At 41.4% G+C, this 20055-nt stretch overlaps 1 protein-coding gene across 7 annotated transcripts in view; it reads left to right on the top strand.

Moving 5' to 3' along the window:
- LOC108311136 (nebulin related anchoring protein) overlaps positions 1–20055 on the top strand; it is a 76588-nt gene that overhangs the window by 15536 nt on the left and 40997 nt on the right. For 4 of the 7 annotated variants that reach the window (XM_017538451.2, XM_017538448.2, XM_017538447.2 and 1 more), the window contains exons 10-20: positions 1149–1256; positions 2273–2389; positions 4679–4783; positions 6241–6348; positions 7376–7480; positions 13898–13996; positions 14900–15004; positions 16162–16269; positions 16515–16616; positions 18629–18826; positions 19407–19511. In XM_017538451.2, the coding sequence (XP_017393940.1) occupies positions 1149–1256; positions 2273–2389; positions 4679–4783; positions 6241–6348; positions 7376–7480; positions 13898–13996; positions 14900–15004; positions 16162–16269; positions 16515–16616; positions 18629–18826; positions 19407–19511 (1260 nt within the window). The remainder of the gene's footprint in view (positions 1–1148; positions 1257–2272; positions 2390–4678; positions 4784–6240; positions 6349–7375; positions 7481–13897; positions 13997–14899; positions 15005–16161; positions 16270–16514; positions 16617–18628; positions 18827–19406; positions 19512–20055) is intronic. The other 3 variants (XM_017538450.1, XM_017538446.2, XM_017538449.2) reach the window with 1 other exon arrangement.

Below are 20055 nucleotides of genomic sequence, written 5' to 3'. Positions count from 1 at the left end.
ATATCATGTAATCAACAGGATTAGGTGTCTTGAAAAAAGATTAACACTTACAACATGCATACATACATGCGTACATGCAGAGAAAGAGAGAAGTTAAAATAAAGCTGCAAACACAAAACTATACAGCAGAATGGGCAAAGCCATAAAGCACATTACCAAAGAATATGAGAGCCTTTTTAAAAGGCTTAACCTTCTTTTACTTATTATATTTGACCAGAACATTCTGGTAGTCAGGCAAAAGGAGAACTCAGGCTAAATGGTTTTCGTTGTTGGATAACAGGGAGCCCAGATTTTCTAATCTTACCCAACTATTTTATTTAAGAAAATATGTGAGCCACAGTCCAAGCTCTGGTGCTGAAGCTGCACAGGCCCCTGGCTTGGAGGAGACCACAGAGAGATGAAGTCATGAGCCTAACAGGGGCACCATACAGGCTATTCCAGATTTGTGGGAAAAGTACAGTGAAAACACAGAGAACCCTGCCTGGGGCAGGTCCAGGAGTGAGAGAGGACTCAGAGATTTCTACAGGGAGAAGGTTGCCTCTGAGCTGGGTCTTGAAGTACATCTGGCTGCCAGAGAAGGGTTATCTGCCATGTGATGATGGTGTCATTTACCCTTAGTCTGAAATATACATTTAGTCCCATTTCAGATAATCTTATGGTAATTCCAAGTTTTTCTCCCAGATTACAAAAATTATATAATACTCCTTTTCTGGCTATACGACACATACCACTGGTGACAACGGTACCCCTAGGGGAGACAGTACCACCAGGGGAGGTCTCCGTATAGATCTGCCGTTGGGCGTGAGTAAGGTGGTGTTCGAGACCTACTGGAAGACAAAGATTGTCAGTTAAAAAATGAATATTCCATAACGCATGGGCCTGGGAGAGTGGTAGAGTATCTTGATTTATCCAGTGGAAATAATGGTGATGATCATGATATCAGTTGCCATTATTTAGTGCTGACTCTGTGCTGGTCACTAGTAAGTGGGCCTGATTTCAGGGTCTGCCATTTTGACCATCACATGGACATCACTGGAATATCCAAGGCGGATGAACTTCGGTGAGAACAGGCTCTGTGAGTGACCACTGCTAAACCCTGCCCCTCTCCGGAGGGAAGCATTACTCACTGAAGTTTTGGACCCTCCCAGCAGGGTTACCCGGAGGAGTATGAGGAGCACAGGGGAAAGGGCAGCTTCCCAGCTATGATCACTCCAGCATATCAGAATGCCAAGAAAGCCAACGAACTCGCTAGTGACGTAAGTACCATGTAGGTGTGACCCGCAGAACCACAGAGGCAGAGACGTGAGACTCTGAAGCTGTGTTTACTGACATCTACATGCAGATACATTTACTGTAGCTGAGCCAAAGTAGAATGTTAACCCTCAATCCCCATCCAGATTTATGATGCCTGCCTTGGCCCCATTTGTCTGCTTCCAAGGAGATGGATATGGACAACCAGCATAGCTCACTTGAGGCTATTTGAAGCAAGTACAGATGCTGGCTAGCCAGATAAGCAGTGTTAGAAGAGTCTTTGCCAAATGACCCAACTAGAAATTGAGCATTTTAAGGGAAGAGCTGATTAAAATAAGTCATATGATTATCGAACTGGGTGTAACCCGGTGATGTATGATTTTTATTGGCAGAACATTAGCTTGCTGGCAGTCCTTGAAAGATAGGCTATAATTAAACTTGGAAAAGTGACACGCTCACTGCAGAGCTTAACATGCCAACTAGAACTTAGTGTCTAAGCAGAACCTGGCATTCATTTCCCTCCCCTTGCCCTTTTCTTCTTCTTTCCTTTCCTTTTCCTTCACTCTCCTTTCCTTTACCAAATAACTATTCTCCTATTACCCATTTACCATAACAGCACCATCGCTGCCTGAGGAAGGAAGTTAAAAGATATTACTCTGCCCCTCACTAGCAGGCTAGATAAGAAATGGTGTTTAAACCAAGAGCAGAATGGCTTTGGACTGACAACTTTTGTTATGAATATTTTAAGACTTTTTTTCCATGCAGAATTAGAGTGTAAAGTGTAAAAAGTGTGAAAAGGGCCAGGAACATTTTAATAACAAAAAAGGACCAAGTAGTTTATAGATTTAATGAGGAGGAAAACCTGTGTGAATTATTTTTCCTTCAGAAAACTCTTTTAAGTAAATGTAGTAGACATTAAGTCCAATATAACTGGAGTAATTTCTCTCCTGGAGCATGGAAACATCAACTCCAGCCCCGCTTTGTGTGTGTGTGTACGTGTTTTTTTTTTGTTTGTTTTCAGATAAAATACAGGCAGGACTTCAATAAGATGAAAGGCGCTGCACATTATCACTCGCTTCCAGCTCAAGACAACTTGGTTCTCAAACGGGCTCAGAGCGTAAACAAACTCGTGAGTGAGGTGCGTACTCGGGGAGAGCCACACCCATGAGCCATCACCTGCTTTATCTCCTACAGTCAGTGAATGGGGTGACCCTATAATAAAAAGCTCTGGTTGAAAGTGTGACATCACCTATTCTACCCATTGGTGACAGTTTCCAAGAACAGAAATGCAGTAAAATGCAATTTACAAGAGAGCCTAGAATCAAAGCCATTACATCTTTCTCTGGTAGTTCAGAAGTTACTGCCTAAATCCTCTCAGGGCTGTCAATATTCAGAAGTGCCAGGCAACAGGCTTCCAGTTGCCAGAAAGAATACTGGAGGGTCCAACTTTTAAAACAAATCAAACACTGGAAAAAGGGTTTCAAACATCAAATCCCTCTTGTTCTCTTATTACTGAAGTCTGAGTTCCCAGAAGCTGTGTGTTCCATGTGAATTTCCTGTACCTTACCTGCTTCACTGGCTGCCAGAGGGGTGTGTTTTGTTTGGCTTGCCCAGAGTTTAAGACTTTTTTATTGTGAGGACTATCTGGCAAGGAAATATCCCCTCTAGATCCTTAAATCCTTCTCACACCCTAGTGTGTTCTTCACTGCAGCTTCCTTCATTTGCATTTCTTATCTGGACACTGAAGGCATTTGAGTTGGCAGGCTCTGGAACAATTATGGCAATTCAAAGCACTCACATAACAAGCTATGTGCAACTCACAAACAGATATGCAAATATCCAAAAATATTTTCCCTTTCTAAGGAAAAGGAAAAGCCAGTCCTTTACCCTGAACTGTTAGTTAACTGCGGTCCTCTAACTTGGGGCTGCTCTGAGTCACCAGCAGTGATATTTTCCTAAGCCTCATCAGGAGCCTCAGATACTTTGAAGTGGTGGATGGCTGCTGAGGTTTTGGAATCCGCATTTTAAACAATTATTCCAGATAATTCTGGTGCTCTAGACCAGAGATCAACACACCACAACCTCAGTGACAAATCCAACCCAAAGCCTGTTTTTTTAAATAAAGCTTTGTTGGAACACAGTCACATCACATTTGTTTCTGTATTATCTGTGGCTGCTTTGGAACTACAAAGGCAGAGTTGAGTATAATAATTGACAAAGAATATGTGGCCCCCCAGACCTGAAATATTTATTGTCTGGTCATTTATAGAAAAAGTTTGCTGACCTTTGCTCTCACTCACAGAACACTAGATCTAGATGAGACCTTTTTCCACCATTAGACTATCACTTTGTCATATGCCTGGAAAGTAAAGTGTCTAGTTCTGGGTGGTAGAAACTTTTAGTGGCAGACTGGATCCAGACCACTGGGAGTTCAGTTCTACCACCCAGGAATAATGCTGTTAACATTTTGGCCTTTTTTCTATGTGAAAATGCTGTAACTGAAGGGATGAATATAAAAATATATGTATAGAATTAGAATTAGACTGTATATATAATTGTGTCTACTTTTTAACTTTATATCATACTATAATGCATCTTACATCTTTTAAAAGACATACCCCCACCATATAGTTTTATAAGATATGGTTACAAATTGAGTTGTGTTTCCTTTGGTAGAGCAGTTGCAAGGGAACTTTCCATTTCTTTATGTCTTTATGTTTAGTTGGCAAGACAAACCAGCCATCTATTAATGGTAGTTGGCCTTAGCTGTCTTCTGCTAATTAGCTGGGATAACTTGGAGTCTATTTAATAACTGTAGCTTCATGTCCTACATCCAGGCATCCAGGAGAGCTTAAATAGCCAACTGATTTTAAATTAGAAGACACTCTGCATCTGAGTGGTCTCATTTATTATACTTCTTGTAAAGTAACTTTTCTTGTTGAATTGTATTGAAGTATACCTGTAAAGATGTGCATACATCTTCAATGATAGTGGGAGGAATTTCCTTAAGTGGGACACATCTATGTGACTAGCACTCAGATCAAGAGACAGAACACAACCAGATATCCCCCTAAGACATTTCCATTATAGGAAATACGATCCATCCCCCTAAAACATTTCCCCTCAATAGTAACTACCTGAGTTGTAAAACCAGTCTTGCCATTTTTGAGTTATGAAATCTTACGGTATTTGTTCTTGAAAGTGACTATGTACTTTTAATTTTTGGAATAAAACTGATTATTTACTATTTATTATGATTTGATTTTATAAGGAAAAATATGTCCTGCTAACTTAGCATGTTCTATGTTTGATATGTTAAAATCTTGGGTTGAAAGTTTTCTAAAAATATCCTAGTCAAGTCCTGAGACATTTTCAAGAGTGATTTGAGATTTGATTCTATTGTGCATCTGGTGTTTTGATTTCCAAGGTGGAGTATAAGAAGGATCTGGAAAGTAGTAGAGGTCACAGTATCAACTACTGTGAAACACCTCAATTCAGGAACGTGAGCAAGATCTCAAAATTTACCAGTGATGTGAGTTTTTAATGCTAAGCTTTTGTTTGGGCACTTTCTGTGAGCTTAGTCTTTAGGTCTCATAAGAGGGACAGTCTATGGGAATGGATTTATGTGTCTTGAAGAAGCATGGCCTTTTAGGCATAAATGCCTGAGTTTTGGTTAAGGTTGCCTGCTGGGATTGGTCCTCATAGTGTTAAATTCTGTCACATGCCCGATCTTGACCCTGAATCCTCTGGGCAGGACCTGTCTTCTCCAACCCCTTGCATCCTTTGTGTGTAGCGCAGTGCCCAGCTCCTAGTGATGAATGCTGGTGAGGGGGCCTGGCTGAGCATGTGAAGCCCCCTCTCAATGTGACTTTGTGCTTCTGAGTTTATGATCTCATTTCACCCTCAGAGTCACCTGGGGAGCCAGACATTATTATCCTCTCTTACAGATGAGCAGATATGTGCTAGAGGGGCATTTGCAAATTTGGAAATTCTCAAAGCAAGTCTGAAGATGTATCCTCATGGATGTCAAAGACCTATACTAGATAATATAATTTTACTTTTGCTTAGCTGCACATAATAGTAGAATTTAAAATTGCAAGGGACTGTGTAAGGCTCACTGAGGAATTTATTTTGCATAAATGTAGTGGTTTAAGAGTCAACATAGTTGATGTCACAGTTATTAATAGCAAAGTGGCCAATTTTGGGCAGTTGTTTAAGCTCCCTGAGCCACTCTGCCCAACTCTAAAATGGGGATGATAATAGTTCCTTCCTCCTCATAGAGTACTTGTGAAGATTAACTCAGATAAGTAGAATCATGTCTAATATACAGTCATAAGTAGTATTCTATTTAAATACTTGCAGTACCTAGAAGCTCAATGGTCTCCCAGCTTATGTGATTTTAATACCCCAAATTTCCTATTTTGGTCTTCTCTCGTCATCCTGTTTTGGTCTTCTCTTTATTTGGTAAGAGGCATTTGGTACATAACATTATTATTTCACATGGTCGCACTAGTGACCAATTTTTACGTCACAGAATTTGGCAATGCTCAGGTTTTGTCCTTCATATATTTAGAAATGGAAGTAATGGTATGCAGTGATTTGTACCAGCCTCAGCATGGGGCTTTGTATGTGATGCCAGCATAGTCAATGCTTGCAACTGTCTCATGGTAAATTTTCACATTGGAAAAATCTGGTAAACTTAAAAGTAAAAATGTGAAAACGAACACAAAAAGTCAAGTCTGTTTTGTGCTGTCTATGCTCATCAGATCCCATGTTTCCTTGTTTTCCTGTCTTATTCCAACTTGTGCTGGGTTAAAATTTACGTTATTAAAAAAAAGTTTGCCTTATTTTTTTATTCTATGATACACTGACTATTTAAATAGGTTATATTTAAGCATTTTTTCTTTGGATTTAATGCATTAAGATGAGTAGTTATCTTCAACTAGTTCTGAAGGAAATGGTTTTGTTGAAAACTCTGTTTCCATGTAGAATAAATATAAAGAAAACTACCAGAACCACATGAGAGGCCACTATGAAGGAGTTGGTATGGACAGACGTACCCTCCATGCTATGAAAGTTGGCAGCCTGGCAAGCAACGTAAGTCCTTTTATGCAAGGGCCTGTAGGGCTGAAGTGGGGTGGGGCATGAAGAATTCAGCCAATTCTTCTTAAATTTCCCTTAAAAAAAAATCTGTCTTCTATTTTAAAGACTGTGGAAAGACTGAATCAAAAGAGTTTCTAAATGTTAGTCGATACAAGGCTAGGCAAAATACCCGAACATTTTCAAAGGCTTCAATTTATTGATCTTAGCTTTCTCTAATTTGGAGAGTATTTCAATCTATTATAATGAATCCAGTGTGAATAATACTTTTGATTTCTGAGACAGAAAGATAAATGAATAATTGTGATTCTTATTCCAAATTCCCGAAGGTTTCAAAGCTTTTGTGATTTATTTGGAGTTGGTTGGTAAACTGGTTTGTTCCTTCATTCATTTTTTTTATCATTTTATTCATTGAAAACCTACTGTGGCCTGGCACTGGTCAAGGTAGTGGGATAACAGAGTAGATCAGGTCCTTGTTTTCCCCTGTGGCATATAATCTATTAATCTCTCTTTGGCTTTGTTAATCCAGTGTATAGGTTTACAGATGCCATGTTGTAAATCTTGGAGGTAAAGGACACTTAAAGGAACCTGATTTCATTACTAAAACATACACATGTCAGATTTTCTCTGCTTGAGAATATCAAATTTGACCTTTAGAAAAAAAAATTAAATATTCTAAAGACTCTTGACATTTCCATCTATTTTCTTGGGGTTAGCCAAGGAGCATTTCCATTGTCTATCCACGTGCAAATGCTTCTTTTCAACAAAAATGACAAGCACCATCGTAATTAATAAGAAATATAAAGTAAATGTGCTACAGATAGAAGTCAACTACTTTTGGATTAAGAGAAATTCAGATTAATTAAAGACAAAAGTGTGAACATAATTTAATTTTCCTTGAAGGTGATGAAACTGAATTCATTTGTTTCTGGGTATTTAAAAAATATTTCTTATGACATTCAAACAAAGTCAAAAGAAAGTAGAAACTGATTTCTCCATTCTTATTCTTTTCTTCATGTTTTAGGTTGCCTACAAAGCTGATTATAAACATGATATTGTCGACTACAACTACCCAGCCACTCTCACGCCTTCTTATCAAACAACAATGAAACTGGTGCCCTTGAAAGATGTAAGTTCTCTTCCAACAGCTCTTTCTGCTTCATCACATGTCACTTTCTCCCTGAGGCGTGATTTGTAGGCAGCAAGATGGAAAGAAACATGATACCATAGTTCATAGAAGGTTGAAGGGATTGAAAAAAGGGAAGTCCTTTTCCGTTTTGCACTAGGAAGTTCATTAATGTGTGCTCGCCCACTCTTAGATTTTCAGTGTGAACTAGGGACAACTCTAGTTTTGTCTTGCAAATAACCTGAGGCTCCAGTGTTTCCTCCTAGAATTCAGTGAGCTTTGTCTGCTGGGCACATTTCAAATGCTTTTTCCTTAAGCATTTGGTTGACTTTAAGCATTTAAGGATGACTTTTTTTTTTTTCTTTTAGAAAAAGGTTTGACATATAGTATGTTAAGGACTGAAGGAAGTAAAATAAAATGTATGTACACAAGTTGAGAGGAAGTGGTAATACTGACTTTATTTTTTCTCAGGAGCACATGGGGAAGTATATGTATCCCTTAATGATTACAGCAGTGTTTTATTTATGGTTTGGCTTGTTCCAAGCAAAATGTGTATAATCTATTAAATTTCTTGTTTCCTGATTACAAGAATTTTACATGTTTATTATAGAAAATTTAGAAAATACAGAAAAGTACAAAGAAAATGATAAAAGTCACCTACTAGCTTAAAAAGTACTTAAGGTGGCTTAGAAGTAAGGTTGTATTGTGATTTTCAGTGAAGGTTATCTCTAATCAATCAATAATTTAACAAATAATTCAACGTATATTTGTGAATGCTCAGTGCTACTTTCCTTTGGGATCAGCACAAGTCTAGAAATTGTCTGAGGTTTTGCTACTAGTAGATAAGTCTTTGCTTCTCTCTCTCTCTCTTTTGCCCAGAGTTGGAGCAGTAGGATTCAGTTGGGTATCTCTAGAGTCTAACCCAGTGTCCAGCCATCAAAGGACAATCCTTGGCAAATGATATTTATTGAATAAAAGGGGCTTTTCAAATTTGTAATAAAACAGGAGATAGGAAGCAGAGGAATTGCTCAGGGGCCTAAACTTTGCTTTCCTTTTTCTCAGGAAGTTTGGTTGGATTGACTTGACTTACTCATTTCACAGAGTTAAACTTGACCACTACCAAAGCTACTTTTGTTTTGTTTTGTTTTGTTTTTGTTTTTGTTTTTTGGTATATACATTATCTGGGAAACTTGCAGATGAAGGACACCTTATTAAAATTTGAGTATGTACTTTTGCAGTAAGATTCTAGAAATCATGCCTAATAAGAAGCACAAACAATGCAAGATAGAGTCCTGTGTACTCCCATTATGACATGACTTGCTACTGCGTTTATCTAGATAAGACTCTGGACCAAACCAGGCACCCAGAAGCTCACCCAGGGAAGTCTGATACAAAGTTAAATTAGACTGGATTAGAAATGTTAATTGAGTTTAGAGGTGGGTTCTAGACTGGCAGCCCATGAGTCACAGTCAAACTACAGAAGTGTTTTGTTTGGCTACATAGTGTTTGTTTGTTTGTTTTTTATTGAACCAACATGTAGAAGTTCTGAGTTCAGATAAAAACTAATATGCTTACCTTTCCTTGAAAACTCTGAGAAATTCTGCCCTAGTTCCTACAAGGCAGCAAGTGGCTGGGACTGAGTGGTGGCTGCTCTCTGTTGCTGTACCTCCTTTAGCTTACCTTCCTGGTTCTGATGTGAATTTGAATTTATCACCCATAATGTAGGGACTTCAGTATTCAGGAAGCTTGGGGAATCCATTTACAAGAACAGTTGTGGTCTCTCTGTCTGGTAATCTTAACGGCAGTGAAATAGCCATGAAATTAAATAAGCAAGCATGGGTTCTTAATTTGAGAGCATTCCTTTTAGATAGATTTTATAAATACTAATAAAATTAATATGAGACTCTATCTTTAGCTAAAGGAAAAAAAAACCTTCAAAATGTAGATTGAAGCAATAGACAAGCATTTGTGATGTTGCAAAGATGTGATTAATCATGGAGACTTTTAATTATGTCCTGCAGAGTCAGATAATTGTTCTCAGTAACATACTTAATGCAGAATTATGAGGAAGGAATGTGCCATTTTAAAAATACAGTTTTCGTGACATTTTACCATGCATAATTCTGAATTCTAATAAACTCTATTATGAGATGATAATTTTTCCTTCTGAATTAATGCATTAGGAAGCCACCTTACTCTAATCTAATTAATAGTTGACATTGAAATGACTTTATGTTTCCTAATTTTCTCTACACACCGCATGTCCAAAACTTAGAACATGCAAAAACTTTTCTCCTTGAATCATTAACTAAAAAGCACAAAATGATGTTGTTTTTAAATCTCCAAATCCAACAAAATACTCCATAGCCATTATCAGGAGCACTCTACTATTTCTAGGTCCTGTTCTAGAAGTTCACTTGTAAGTCATTTGCCTGTTTCTGGAATGCATTTCCCTGTCTAAACAATGCTAATTCTGGCTAAGGGGATCCCCTTGCCCATCTTTAAATGACAAGTAATAGTTCGAAGCACATTAGCTTTGGCCACCCAGGTTTAGAGTGTATAAGTTAAAAGCTACTTTACGAGGCGGACTCCCAGGGTGTGACTCATATCTCTGATACTGGCTGCCTGGATGACCTGGAGCAAGCCACTTTCAATCTCTGGGCCTCAGTTTCCACATTATTATTATTATTATTATTATTTTTTTTTTTTTTTTGAGACAGAGTTTCACTTTTGTTACCCAGGCTGGAGTACAATGGCGCGATCTTGGCTCACCGCAACCTCCGCCTCCTGGGTTCAGGCAATTCTCCTGCCTCAGCCTCCTGAGTAGCTGGGATTACAGGCACGCGCCACCATGCCCAGCTAATGTTTTTTTTTGTAGTTTTAGTAGAGGTGGGGTTTCACCATGTTGACCAGGATGGTCTCGATCTCTTGATCTCGTGATCCACCCGCCTCGGCCTCCCAAAGTGCTGGGATTACAGGCGTGAGCCACCGCGCCCGGCCATTCAGTTTCCACATTATGAGGTAGGGATAATACTAGTGCCTAACCATAGGTTGGTGGGAAGGATTAAATGAGTTAACATGTATAATGCACTTGGCATGGTGCTGGGTATGTAGTAAGAATCATGTGTTAGTCATAATTATGATTAGCTGGTGTTGGAACAGGCAAAAATGAAGTGAGTACAAGACCCAGGGAAGACATGAAATATGTAAGTTAGTAGCCAGTGGGCCCAAAGTGGCTATTAGACCTATTTCTCTTGGGTCACTGGATTTTTTTTTTTTGAGATGAAGTCTCACTCTGTTGCCCAGGGTGGAGGGCAATGGCACAATCTCAGCTCACTGCAACCTCCGCCTCCCAGGTTCAAGCTATTCTCCTGCCTCAACCTCCTGAGTAGCTGGGACTACAGGCATGTGCCACTATGCCGAGCTAATTTTTGTATTTTTAGTAAAGATGGGGTTTCTCCATGTTGGTCAGGCTGATCTCAAACTCCTGACCTCATGATCTACCCGCCTTGGACTCTCAAAGTGCTGGGATTACAGGTGTGAGCCACCACGCTCAGCTGCGGTCACCGAGTTTTAAAAATATTGAACTATTTGTTAGCAATTAAAAATTGCAATTTTTTCGTAATGATATGGATTTCTCCATATTATTTTGAATAACTCGAAAATCTGGCTGTTGTATGCCCTACACAGATGCATGACAACCGTCTCCTAGAGCTGGACAGCCGCTGCCTCCTTTTGCCACAGTCCTCTTGACTCCTTACTTCCCCAACAGTTTCTACATATAATGTCCTTTTCTATATACATCTTATAATTCACCAAAAAAGAGGTGTTAAAAAAAGTAAAATGAAAGAGAAACAAAAAGTCCAATCAAGCTACACATGCATCGTTAAGTGGGAGGCAATGGAGGATCAGTGACGACTTGTAGGCAGCCTGAACATGTCCCCAGCCTCTACACCAGCCCCTGCCTGGCCCTCACTTCCACCTTGCCAGAGTCCCCAAGGAAAGTGCCCTAAGCTTGGTACTTTCATAAAAGATGTAGGTTCAAAAGAGGAGGAGGCAGAATCCCCAGTGCTGCTGGATGCATTGACTGCCTGGTTCCCACCTCACGACATCAAGAACTAGTGAATTTTCCCCAACAATAAGGCCAAGCGTTGAGCTTGTACCCTCCTAGGGGTCTACCTGGCTCCCAGAGACATTTGTGTTTTTTGGGCTACAAAGACTCCCTGAGGTGGGCTGTCATCTCAGGGAGGTGGCCATAGGATGTAGCAGAAGACAGAAGAGCAAAGACTTCAGGTTGTAGTCTAGACAGACAGGAAATGATAGGACAGTACAAGAGTGGCCAAGGTGTGGGCCCCTGGGCAGGGGAGAGCCAGCTGGCAGAGGAGCCTGGCCAAGGCCATAGGTGAGGTCCAGGCAGAGACAGCACTAGATAGTGGTGATGCAGAAAAGGGGTGTTGTTCTTAGGCAAAACCCAGGCCTGAAGAAGTTGCCACACTGTGTGGGATTCTGGGTGGAGCCTTTGGCCTTGGGCAAGAAAAGAGAAACATGAAAACTATGAATGAGTGTTCAATGGTGATCCTGTCACTCTGAGCCAAGCTGGGGGAGCCCAGCTGGCAAACAGGCCCAATCTGGAGCCTGTGGGCACAGAGATTCAGATGTCCAGAGGCACTGGGTCAGTTTGGGATCCTGGGAGCAAGGACCCATCTGAGATATCTATGTACGCAGGGAGTGTCTGAGTTTGCTTGCTCTGCAGAGTAGAAACCCCATGACAGTTTGTTGATGAAATAAATGGATGGACAAGTGGATGAATAAAAGGGACCAGGTGAACATAAGGGAAGAAAGGCAGGGTTAGGGATGAGTTTGCTTCTTCCTCTTTTACCTCGATTTCAGCTAGCCTTGGTTAAATCCCAAAAGAGGGCCAGGTGTGGTGGCTCATGTCTGTAATCTTAGCACTTTGCGGGGGCTGAGGCAGGAGGATTCCTTGAGGCCAGGAGTTCCAGACCAGCCTGGCCAATCTGGGGAAACCCTGTCTCTACCAAAAATACAAAAATTAGCCAGGCATAGTGGTACATGCCTGTAGTCCCAGCTATCAGGGAGGCTGAGGCACGAGAATCGCCTGAACCCAGGAGGAGGAGGTTGCAGTGAGCTGAGATCTTGCCACTGCACTCCCACCTGGGTAACACAGCAGACTCTGTCTGAAAATAATAAATAAACAAAAACAAATTGTGCAAGAGGTTATCTGCTATCCACAACCTCTCCCTATTTTCTTTATCCTAGCTCTACTTCTGCCTGCGTAGGTTTCTGGGGCTCCCACTCAGCTCACCTTAGCCCCTCACCCCTTATCACCTACTCTCCAGCTTCAAACCTGTTCCTTTACTTCTCTGCCTAAGTTCCCATTCCCTCTGCAGTGGATTTTGGTCAGGTGTGTCTGGAGAAAAATAAGATGACTGGATGCATATATTCTTGTGTGCAAATGGCTAATAATTCTTAATACTTGAAAGGGCAATTTGTATTTTCAAAGGAGAAAATTCACTAGTCCTTGATGTCTTGAGGTGGAAACCAGGCAGTCAGTGCATCCAGCAGCACGGGGGATTCTGCCTCCTCCTCTTTTGAACCTGTTTCTTCTGTGAAAGTGCCAAGCTTAGGGCAGTTTCCTTGGGGACTCTGGCAAGGCAGAAGTGAGGGCCAGGCAGGGGCTGGTGTAGAGGGTTGGGACATGTTCAGGCCGCCTACAAGGAGTCACTGATGCTCCATTGCCTCCCACTTAAAGATGAATGTATGACTTGGTTGGACTTTTTGTTACTCTTTCATTTTATTTTTTAAAAATACCTCTCTTTTTGGTATATAAGATGTATATAGAAAAGTACACTATGTGTGGATGTACAGCTTTAAGTATTTATAAAATGACCTCATGCACATATTTTCATTGAGAATAAGCCCGAGGCACAGAATTATTGGGACATAGGATATGCATATATGCCCAAATGCCATACTGTTTTTCAAAGTGATTATACCAATCTGCACTTCTTCTAGCACCATAGTGAGAGTCTTCCTAAGTCCCCATCCTTTGCCATCTGTTTGTATCACCAGCAGTTTTAACTTTGGCTCTTCAGGTTGTGTGGAAGGGTATCTTGTGCTTTTGGTATGCCTTTCTCTCATTAATAGTGTGGCTGACCATCTTTCTCTATGTTCACCCGCCAGTGAGTTCACCTCTTTTATGAGTTGCCTGTTAGGTCTCTCACTCTATAACGCTCTGTATTTCTGTCTGTGGGCTTGGAGCGTCTGTCAGTATCCAGTTGGAATATCTGACTCTTTTTCTACATAGTAATTTGAGAATTGCCACTTTATTGAGTTTGGGAGAGAGAGCTAAGCAAATCTTCAAGAAAAGAGCAAATGACATCTGTGCCTGTTTTTACCCAGGCCAATTATAGGCAAAGTATCAACAAGTTGAAGTACAGCTTTGTGACTGACACTCCACAGATTGTTCAAGCCAAAATCAATGCCCAGCAGCTGAGTCATGTAAGTAACTGGCCCCTGCCCAGCCGGATGTGGGGGTCTTGAAATTGCTGCTTTGAGGCCTCTGGGACATTTGACCTTCAAGGATTTGACTTTCATGAATGATGACACATGTCTTATTACAGCCAGAAAATGACCACCACTTCCTTTAAACTTTTTATTATGGAAAATTTTGAATACATACAAAGTAGAGAATAGCATAATGAATCCCCATGTACCTGTCACCCATCTTCAACAGCCATCAGCTCATGGCCACCCTGCTTCATCTATATGCTTGTCCAATTCTCCTTTTCCATATTATTTTGAAATCAATCTCAGGTATTGTACAATGTAATCTGTAAATATTTCCATATGAATCTCTAAAAGGTAAAAAAGAAAAACATAATTATGTAATTTTATCATATCACATCAAAAATCTAACAATAATTCTTAACCTCACTAATCATCCAAAGTTCAAGTTTAATTTCTGGTCAAGAATGCTTCTCAGATGATGCCATATTCATCCAACAGGAATCACACGTCTGGATGGCTTTCCTCTGCATGTGTGATTTAAGATGGCTTTTTGTCATTGTGAGCAGGCATTTGATAATTACCCTGCACTGCAGCAAAATGGTTTTTTAAAAAGTTCAATATTCTCAAGTGCTTGTAGGGGGAGTTGGTGAAGCAGTCACAGGGAACTCTTTTGCAAACTCACAACTTCGAGTGTGCCTTTGAGTTTTTTACTTTTCATTTGACACCTTTAGTTCATTAATTTAAACTGTTTACAAAAAGTACAGGCTTCCTTGTAAAATGCCTTTTCTGGAAACTCCTTCTCAGCTATGGGTCTAAGGGAGTAAGAGTTACGAGTCTCTAAAGTTCTCTTTCTGCCCATATAAAAACCCTACGGATTTATTCTAAATCCAACAGGTGAATTACCGTGCTGACTATGAAAAAAATAAGTTGAATTACACATTGCCACAGGATGTCCCTCAGCTGGTGAAGGCCAAAACGAATGCTGAACTCTTTAGTGAGGTAAGCGAGCAATGTGGGGTGAAGAAGGTGAGGGGGGTTATGGAGTGATATCAGAACAAAGATACCGGGATGGTCCGCCAAATGGGAAGTGTCTGACCCTGAGAAAGGCTCATCAGAGGAATCCATCAAGTTGTAACTTTGAATTTTGCTCTGTCATGGTGCATGATAGTTTACTAGTGATAAATTAGTCATAGACATTTATTCCCACTATATGAGCATGTGTACAATCCATGTGTGAACACACACACACACACACACACACACACACACACACCCCTACATCCCTACATCCTCATCCTCATCATCTTAGTGAACTGGTGGTTTGCTGTGCGGAGGAAATTTAAGTTTTAAGAAGATCAGTCTGCATCATCAGATTTCTCTCGGAGTCACAAGTGGGCTATGATTTGGCTTCTCACTCTAAATGGAATTTTAGGGGCAGGAGAAGAAAATAAAAAGAACTAACATTGTTTAAATGCCTGTTCTATCCTGGGGCAGGCACTGTATGTGTGGAATTATCATAAGCCCCCAGAGGTATTATAGAGGCACAGTTAGTGTCATGGGCTTTGGTGTCAGAGAGACCTGGGTTCAGATGTTGACACTGCCATTTTTAAAATGTATGTCACCCTAGGTAAGCTCTTTAATCTCTCCGAGCCTTACAGGCCCAATGTGAAGATTTGTGGTCAATGAGTAGAACTCATTTAGGAAAAGGCCAATAAACAGTAGCTGTTATTGCCAGGGCAATGTCAACACTTCACATTTATGTTATACTTTACCAGTTTAAGATCTCTTTCCATATATTTTATCCGATTTATTCTCACAGCAAATTCTGAGAAAGAGAATACCATACTTTCTTTGCAAATAGGAGACTGAGGCCTCAAGAGGTCATTGGCCAAAGTCACATGATCAGAAAACAACAGAGCAAGGAGCAATGCATGGGTCTTCTCTTTGTCCTGTTCCATTACCACTGGCCTGCATAGCTCAACAGCTAAGGACTCAATTAACTGTGTTAATAATTACTGTTATCATTTTGATAATAACAGCCAAGACTCCGGTCTGTAAATAGAGGAAAAAACCAACTTCGCTTTAAAAAAATCTTCTTTGACTTTCAGTAGGAATATGGGTAGCAACTCCTATTCACTTGCGGTTTTGTTTGTCAGGTTAAGTATAAAGAAGGCTGGGAGAAGACGAAGGGGAGAGGATTTGAGATGAAGCTGGATGCCATGTCTCTGCTGGCCGCCAAAGCCTCTGGGGAGCTTGCTAGCAATGTAGGTTTTCTCTCATTAACTCAGGAATGCATAAGAAATGGTTCCAATAAAATGTCAGTGGTCCTGCCACAAAAATAATGATTGTTAACATCGTAAACATCACAATACTTTAATCCTCTGGATTTGTGAAAGACTGGCGGGGCTGTTTTTCTCAGAATTGTTCCCCTTGCACTTGTTAAAACCAGAGCCCCTTAGACAGCAAAGTTTCTCTCTCACTCACAGTAGATGTTCTTCTTTCTCTCAAGATTAAATATAAAGAAGACTATGAAAAGACAAAAGGCAAAGCCACAGGAACAGCCGACTCTAGGCTTCTGCACTCCCTGCAGGTTGCTAAGATGAGCAGTGAGGTAAACTCTTTTTCTGACCCCCAACCCCTCACTTACAGTTGTGTTACTTTAAAAGTTTTTCCTGGCCGGGCGCGGTGGCTCAAGCTTGTAATCCCAGCACTTTGGGAGGCCGAGGCGGATGGATCACGAGGTCAAGAGATCGAGACCATCCTGGTCAACATGGTGAAACCCCGTCTCTACTAAAAATACAAAAAATTAGCTGGGCATGGTGGCGCGTGCCTGTAATCCCAGCTACTCAGGAGGCTGAGGCAGGAGAATTGCCTGAACCCAGGAGGCGGAGGTTGCGGTGAGCCGAGATCAGGCCTTTGCACTCTAGCCTGGGTAACATGAGTGAAACTCCATTTAAAAAAAAAAAAAAAGTTTCTCCTGGGCCTATTTCACTTGGGACTGTTACCTTTTGATTCACTTCTACCCGCAACTCTTTTCTTTTCTGGCTTGCATAAGAAGCTTGTTTGGTTTATTTATTTTGCCAAAGTATACTATCTTTTAAAAGTATGTGAAGAGTGTGGACCTAAGGGTGACAGCATCTGCTGATCAAGGTAAAAAGGTGTTCAAATGCATTTATTCATGTCACAAATGTTTGCCAAGTGACTACTAAGGGCAAGACACTGTACGAGACCCTGGGGCTATATAATGAACAGCACATAGTAAGTTTCTCCCTTGTGTAGCAAAAGCATCCTGCTTAGTGTGGTGCTGTCCTGGTCCTGTGGTTACAACACATAGGATATTCAAATATTTAGCAAGACGGCATCTCCCAGGCTCCAGCCAATCAGAATGATGATGCTTGTAAACAACTGTAATGGCTGGAGAGGAACCTTGTTAAATGTCACTTACCAAAAGGTTTGAAGAAGGAGAGTTCTGCTGGAAGAAACAGACCTGGTTTCTAATAAAGTCTTCCCTACCGATGGTGAATAGGCAAAAAAGACACATGAACATGGAGTATCTGCTTTATGAGGGCCTGTTCCAAGCTGTGGGGCCAACTTATGCTGCTCCGATGGTACAGTTGGTTATAGTTACCTGATGAGTCATTAAAGAACCATAGTTTGAATAGAATAAGTTGGCATCTGGGCTGCCATTTTGGATGTGTCTACAGAATAAGCCGAATGAAGTGCATAATCACGAAGCATAAAGAGGCATTGAGAATTTGGTTTCAGATTAGACAGAACACGTTGGTGTTACATATTTGCAGTTGAAGGAACTGGGGGTCTTGCCCAAAACAATATGGTTGTCGGTGGTAGTGGTAGAGGGGTAGTGAATTAGACCCTAGAACTCTTATTACTGGCCCCACACTGTTTCTACTATAGCACACTGTCTTTCGCCATCACCACACCGTCATCACCACTATCACCGTCACCATCACCATTGTCATAGCCACCACACCACAATCACCGTCACCGTATCATCACCACCCTCATCAGTCACCATCATCACTACCATCACCACCACCGCTGTCACTACCACCATCATCACCACCAAACCGCCACTGTTATTGTCATGCTAACATTTATCAAGTGTTTGCTATGTGACAGTCCCTGTACTAAGCATGTTTCAGCTATTATTCATTTACTCATCATGACAGTCTCCTAGAGGAACATGAGTCCTTGGAGAGGTGTCGTAACTTTCCAGAAGTCAGCCTGATCTGCTGTTAAAGGGCAGATCAGGTTTGAACTGAGGCTCAGCTGGCTCTGCAGCCCAAGCTTCTCGATTCTATCTCTTAAAGCATCCATGAGAATTGCGAATAGAGTGTTCTCCTGGAGCAGCCAGGTGAAAAGGTTTAGCATTGGCAAGAGACAGTCCTCCCAGAAACAAAGTAGTGTGGAACCTCAGCGCCCTCGTGATGCTGCCTTATAGACCCAGGACTTGGGTCACGCCTTTCTGACAGAAGGGTGGCAGTGCCCAGAGTGCCGATTCTCCCGCTCCTAAAAGCTTGGGAATCTTTCCTGCATTTTCACATCACTTCTGCAAAGGGCGGGCTTCAACTAACAAAATGACCTTGTTTTGGTACATTCAAGGTCGAATATAAGAAGGGCTTTGAAGAGAGTAAGACCCGGTTTCACCTACCCATGGATATGGTAAACATTAGGCATGCTAAGAAGGCCCAAGCTCTCGCCAGTGACCTGGACTACAGGAAGAAACTGCATGAATACACTGTGCTGCCCGAAGATATGAAGACTCAGTGGGCCAAGAAGGCCTATGGGCTCCAGAGCGAGGTGAGCCCGCACATTGCCAGTTTTTCTCATGCATCTCTTGCAATTGGGCATGGCTTCAGAGTGAATTCAAACCTGTGCATGAGTCTATTACATGACTTGGAAGACTAGGAAGAACTGCAGGAAATGTACTGGGGCTAGAAAGAAAGGACAGATGGTGAGGTAGGGATGTAGTTGACACAATGGAAACTGGAGGGTTGGAGGATCAGGGCTCGGAGCTAATGCTAAAGTCAAGATGTGTTGGTGATGGGAATGGGCAAAGGAGGAGAAAATGTTGAAAATGGTAAATCAATCTTGGAAATTTAGCAGCTTGGCAAATAAAGGCCCTTGGTCAACAAATATGAGAAATACCCTTTTTCCTAAGGTTGGGATATCTCAGTGCTAAGGTAGAGCATGCTACTCTTATTAGAAGGCAGGCCCAGTGGTTCTACCTCCCAAGTGGAGATCTGCCTGACCATAAAGGAGCAGGGAGCAGTTCTTCTAGGAAGGCAAATACAGGATCAAGATCTTGCTAACTCTCCCATCACTTTGTCCTGTCTCTGTCCATGTGCCCAATGAGAGCTTTGTGATTTGTCTCTTGCAGCTGCAGTACAAGGCTGACCTGGCATGGATGAAGGGAGTCGGGTGGCTGACAGAGGGGAGTCTCAACTTGGAACAAGCCAAGAAGGCTGGACAGCTGGTCAGCGAGGTAACCTGCACTTGGGCCCCTGGCCTGCAGCAGTCCTCAGTCCCTGAGTCATGGAGGGTGATCTTTGCCTCTAATTCCCCTTCTCTACCCCCAGATTTATTTTGGGTGTGGTTCAAAGTGAGAGCACTTCATTTCGCACCTGTAGCACTTTCTTAGTGAATTTCTCACACCCTTGAACTTCCTGAGATGGTGTTATTTAAAAAGCCTACCGATTCACTTTAAGTAGCAGTTGCATCCAAAGAATAATTTGGTTTAGAAAGGTGTAATATACAGCACGTGAGAAAACAGCACTTCTTATGTGAGCAGTGTGTGATTCCTTCTGAATCAGGGAGTCCAGTATTTGGAGGATAGTGTTCTTATTATGCCTGTGCGTTAAATTCACTGCAGATTTCAGGCAAGTCACTTAACCTTCCTGAGCCTCTTTCCTTCATATAAAAATAAAGAGGCTGGGGGCCGGGCGCGGTGGCTCACGCCTGTAATCCCACCACTTTGGGAGGCCGAGGCGGGTGGATCACGAGGTCAAGAGATCGAGACCATCCTGGTC

This window comes from Cebus imitator, unplaced genomic scaffold (genome assembly GCF_001604975.1).
Source record: "Cebus imitator isolate Cc_AM_T3 unplaced genomic scaffold, Cebus_imitator-1.0 Scaffold111, whole genome shotgun sequence".
Classification (NCBI taxonomy): Eukaryota; Metazoa; Chordata; class Mammalia; order Primates; family Cebidae; genus Cebus; species Cebus imitator.
This window is presented reverse-complemented; position numbering and strand designations above follow the sequence as displayed.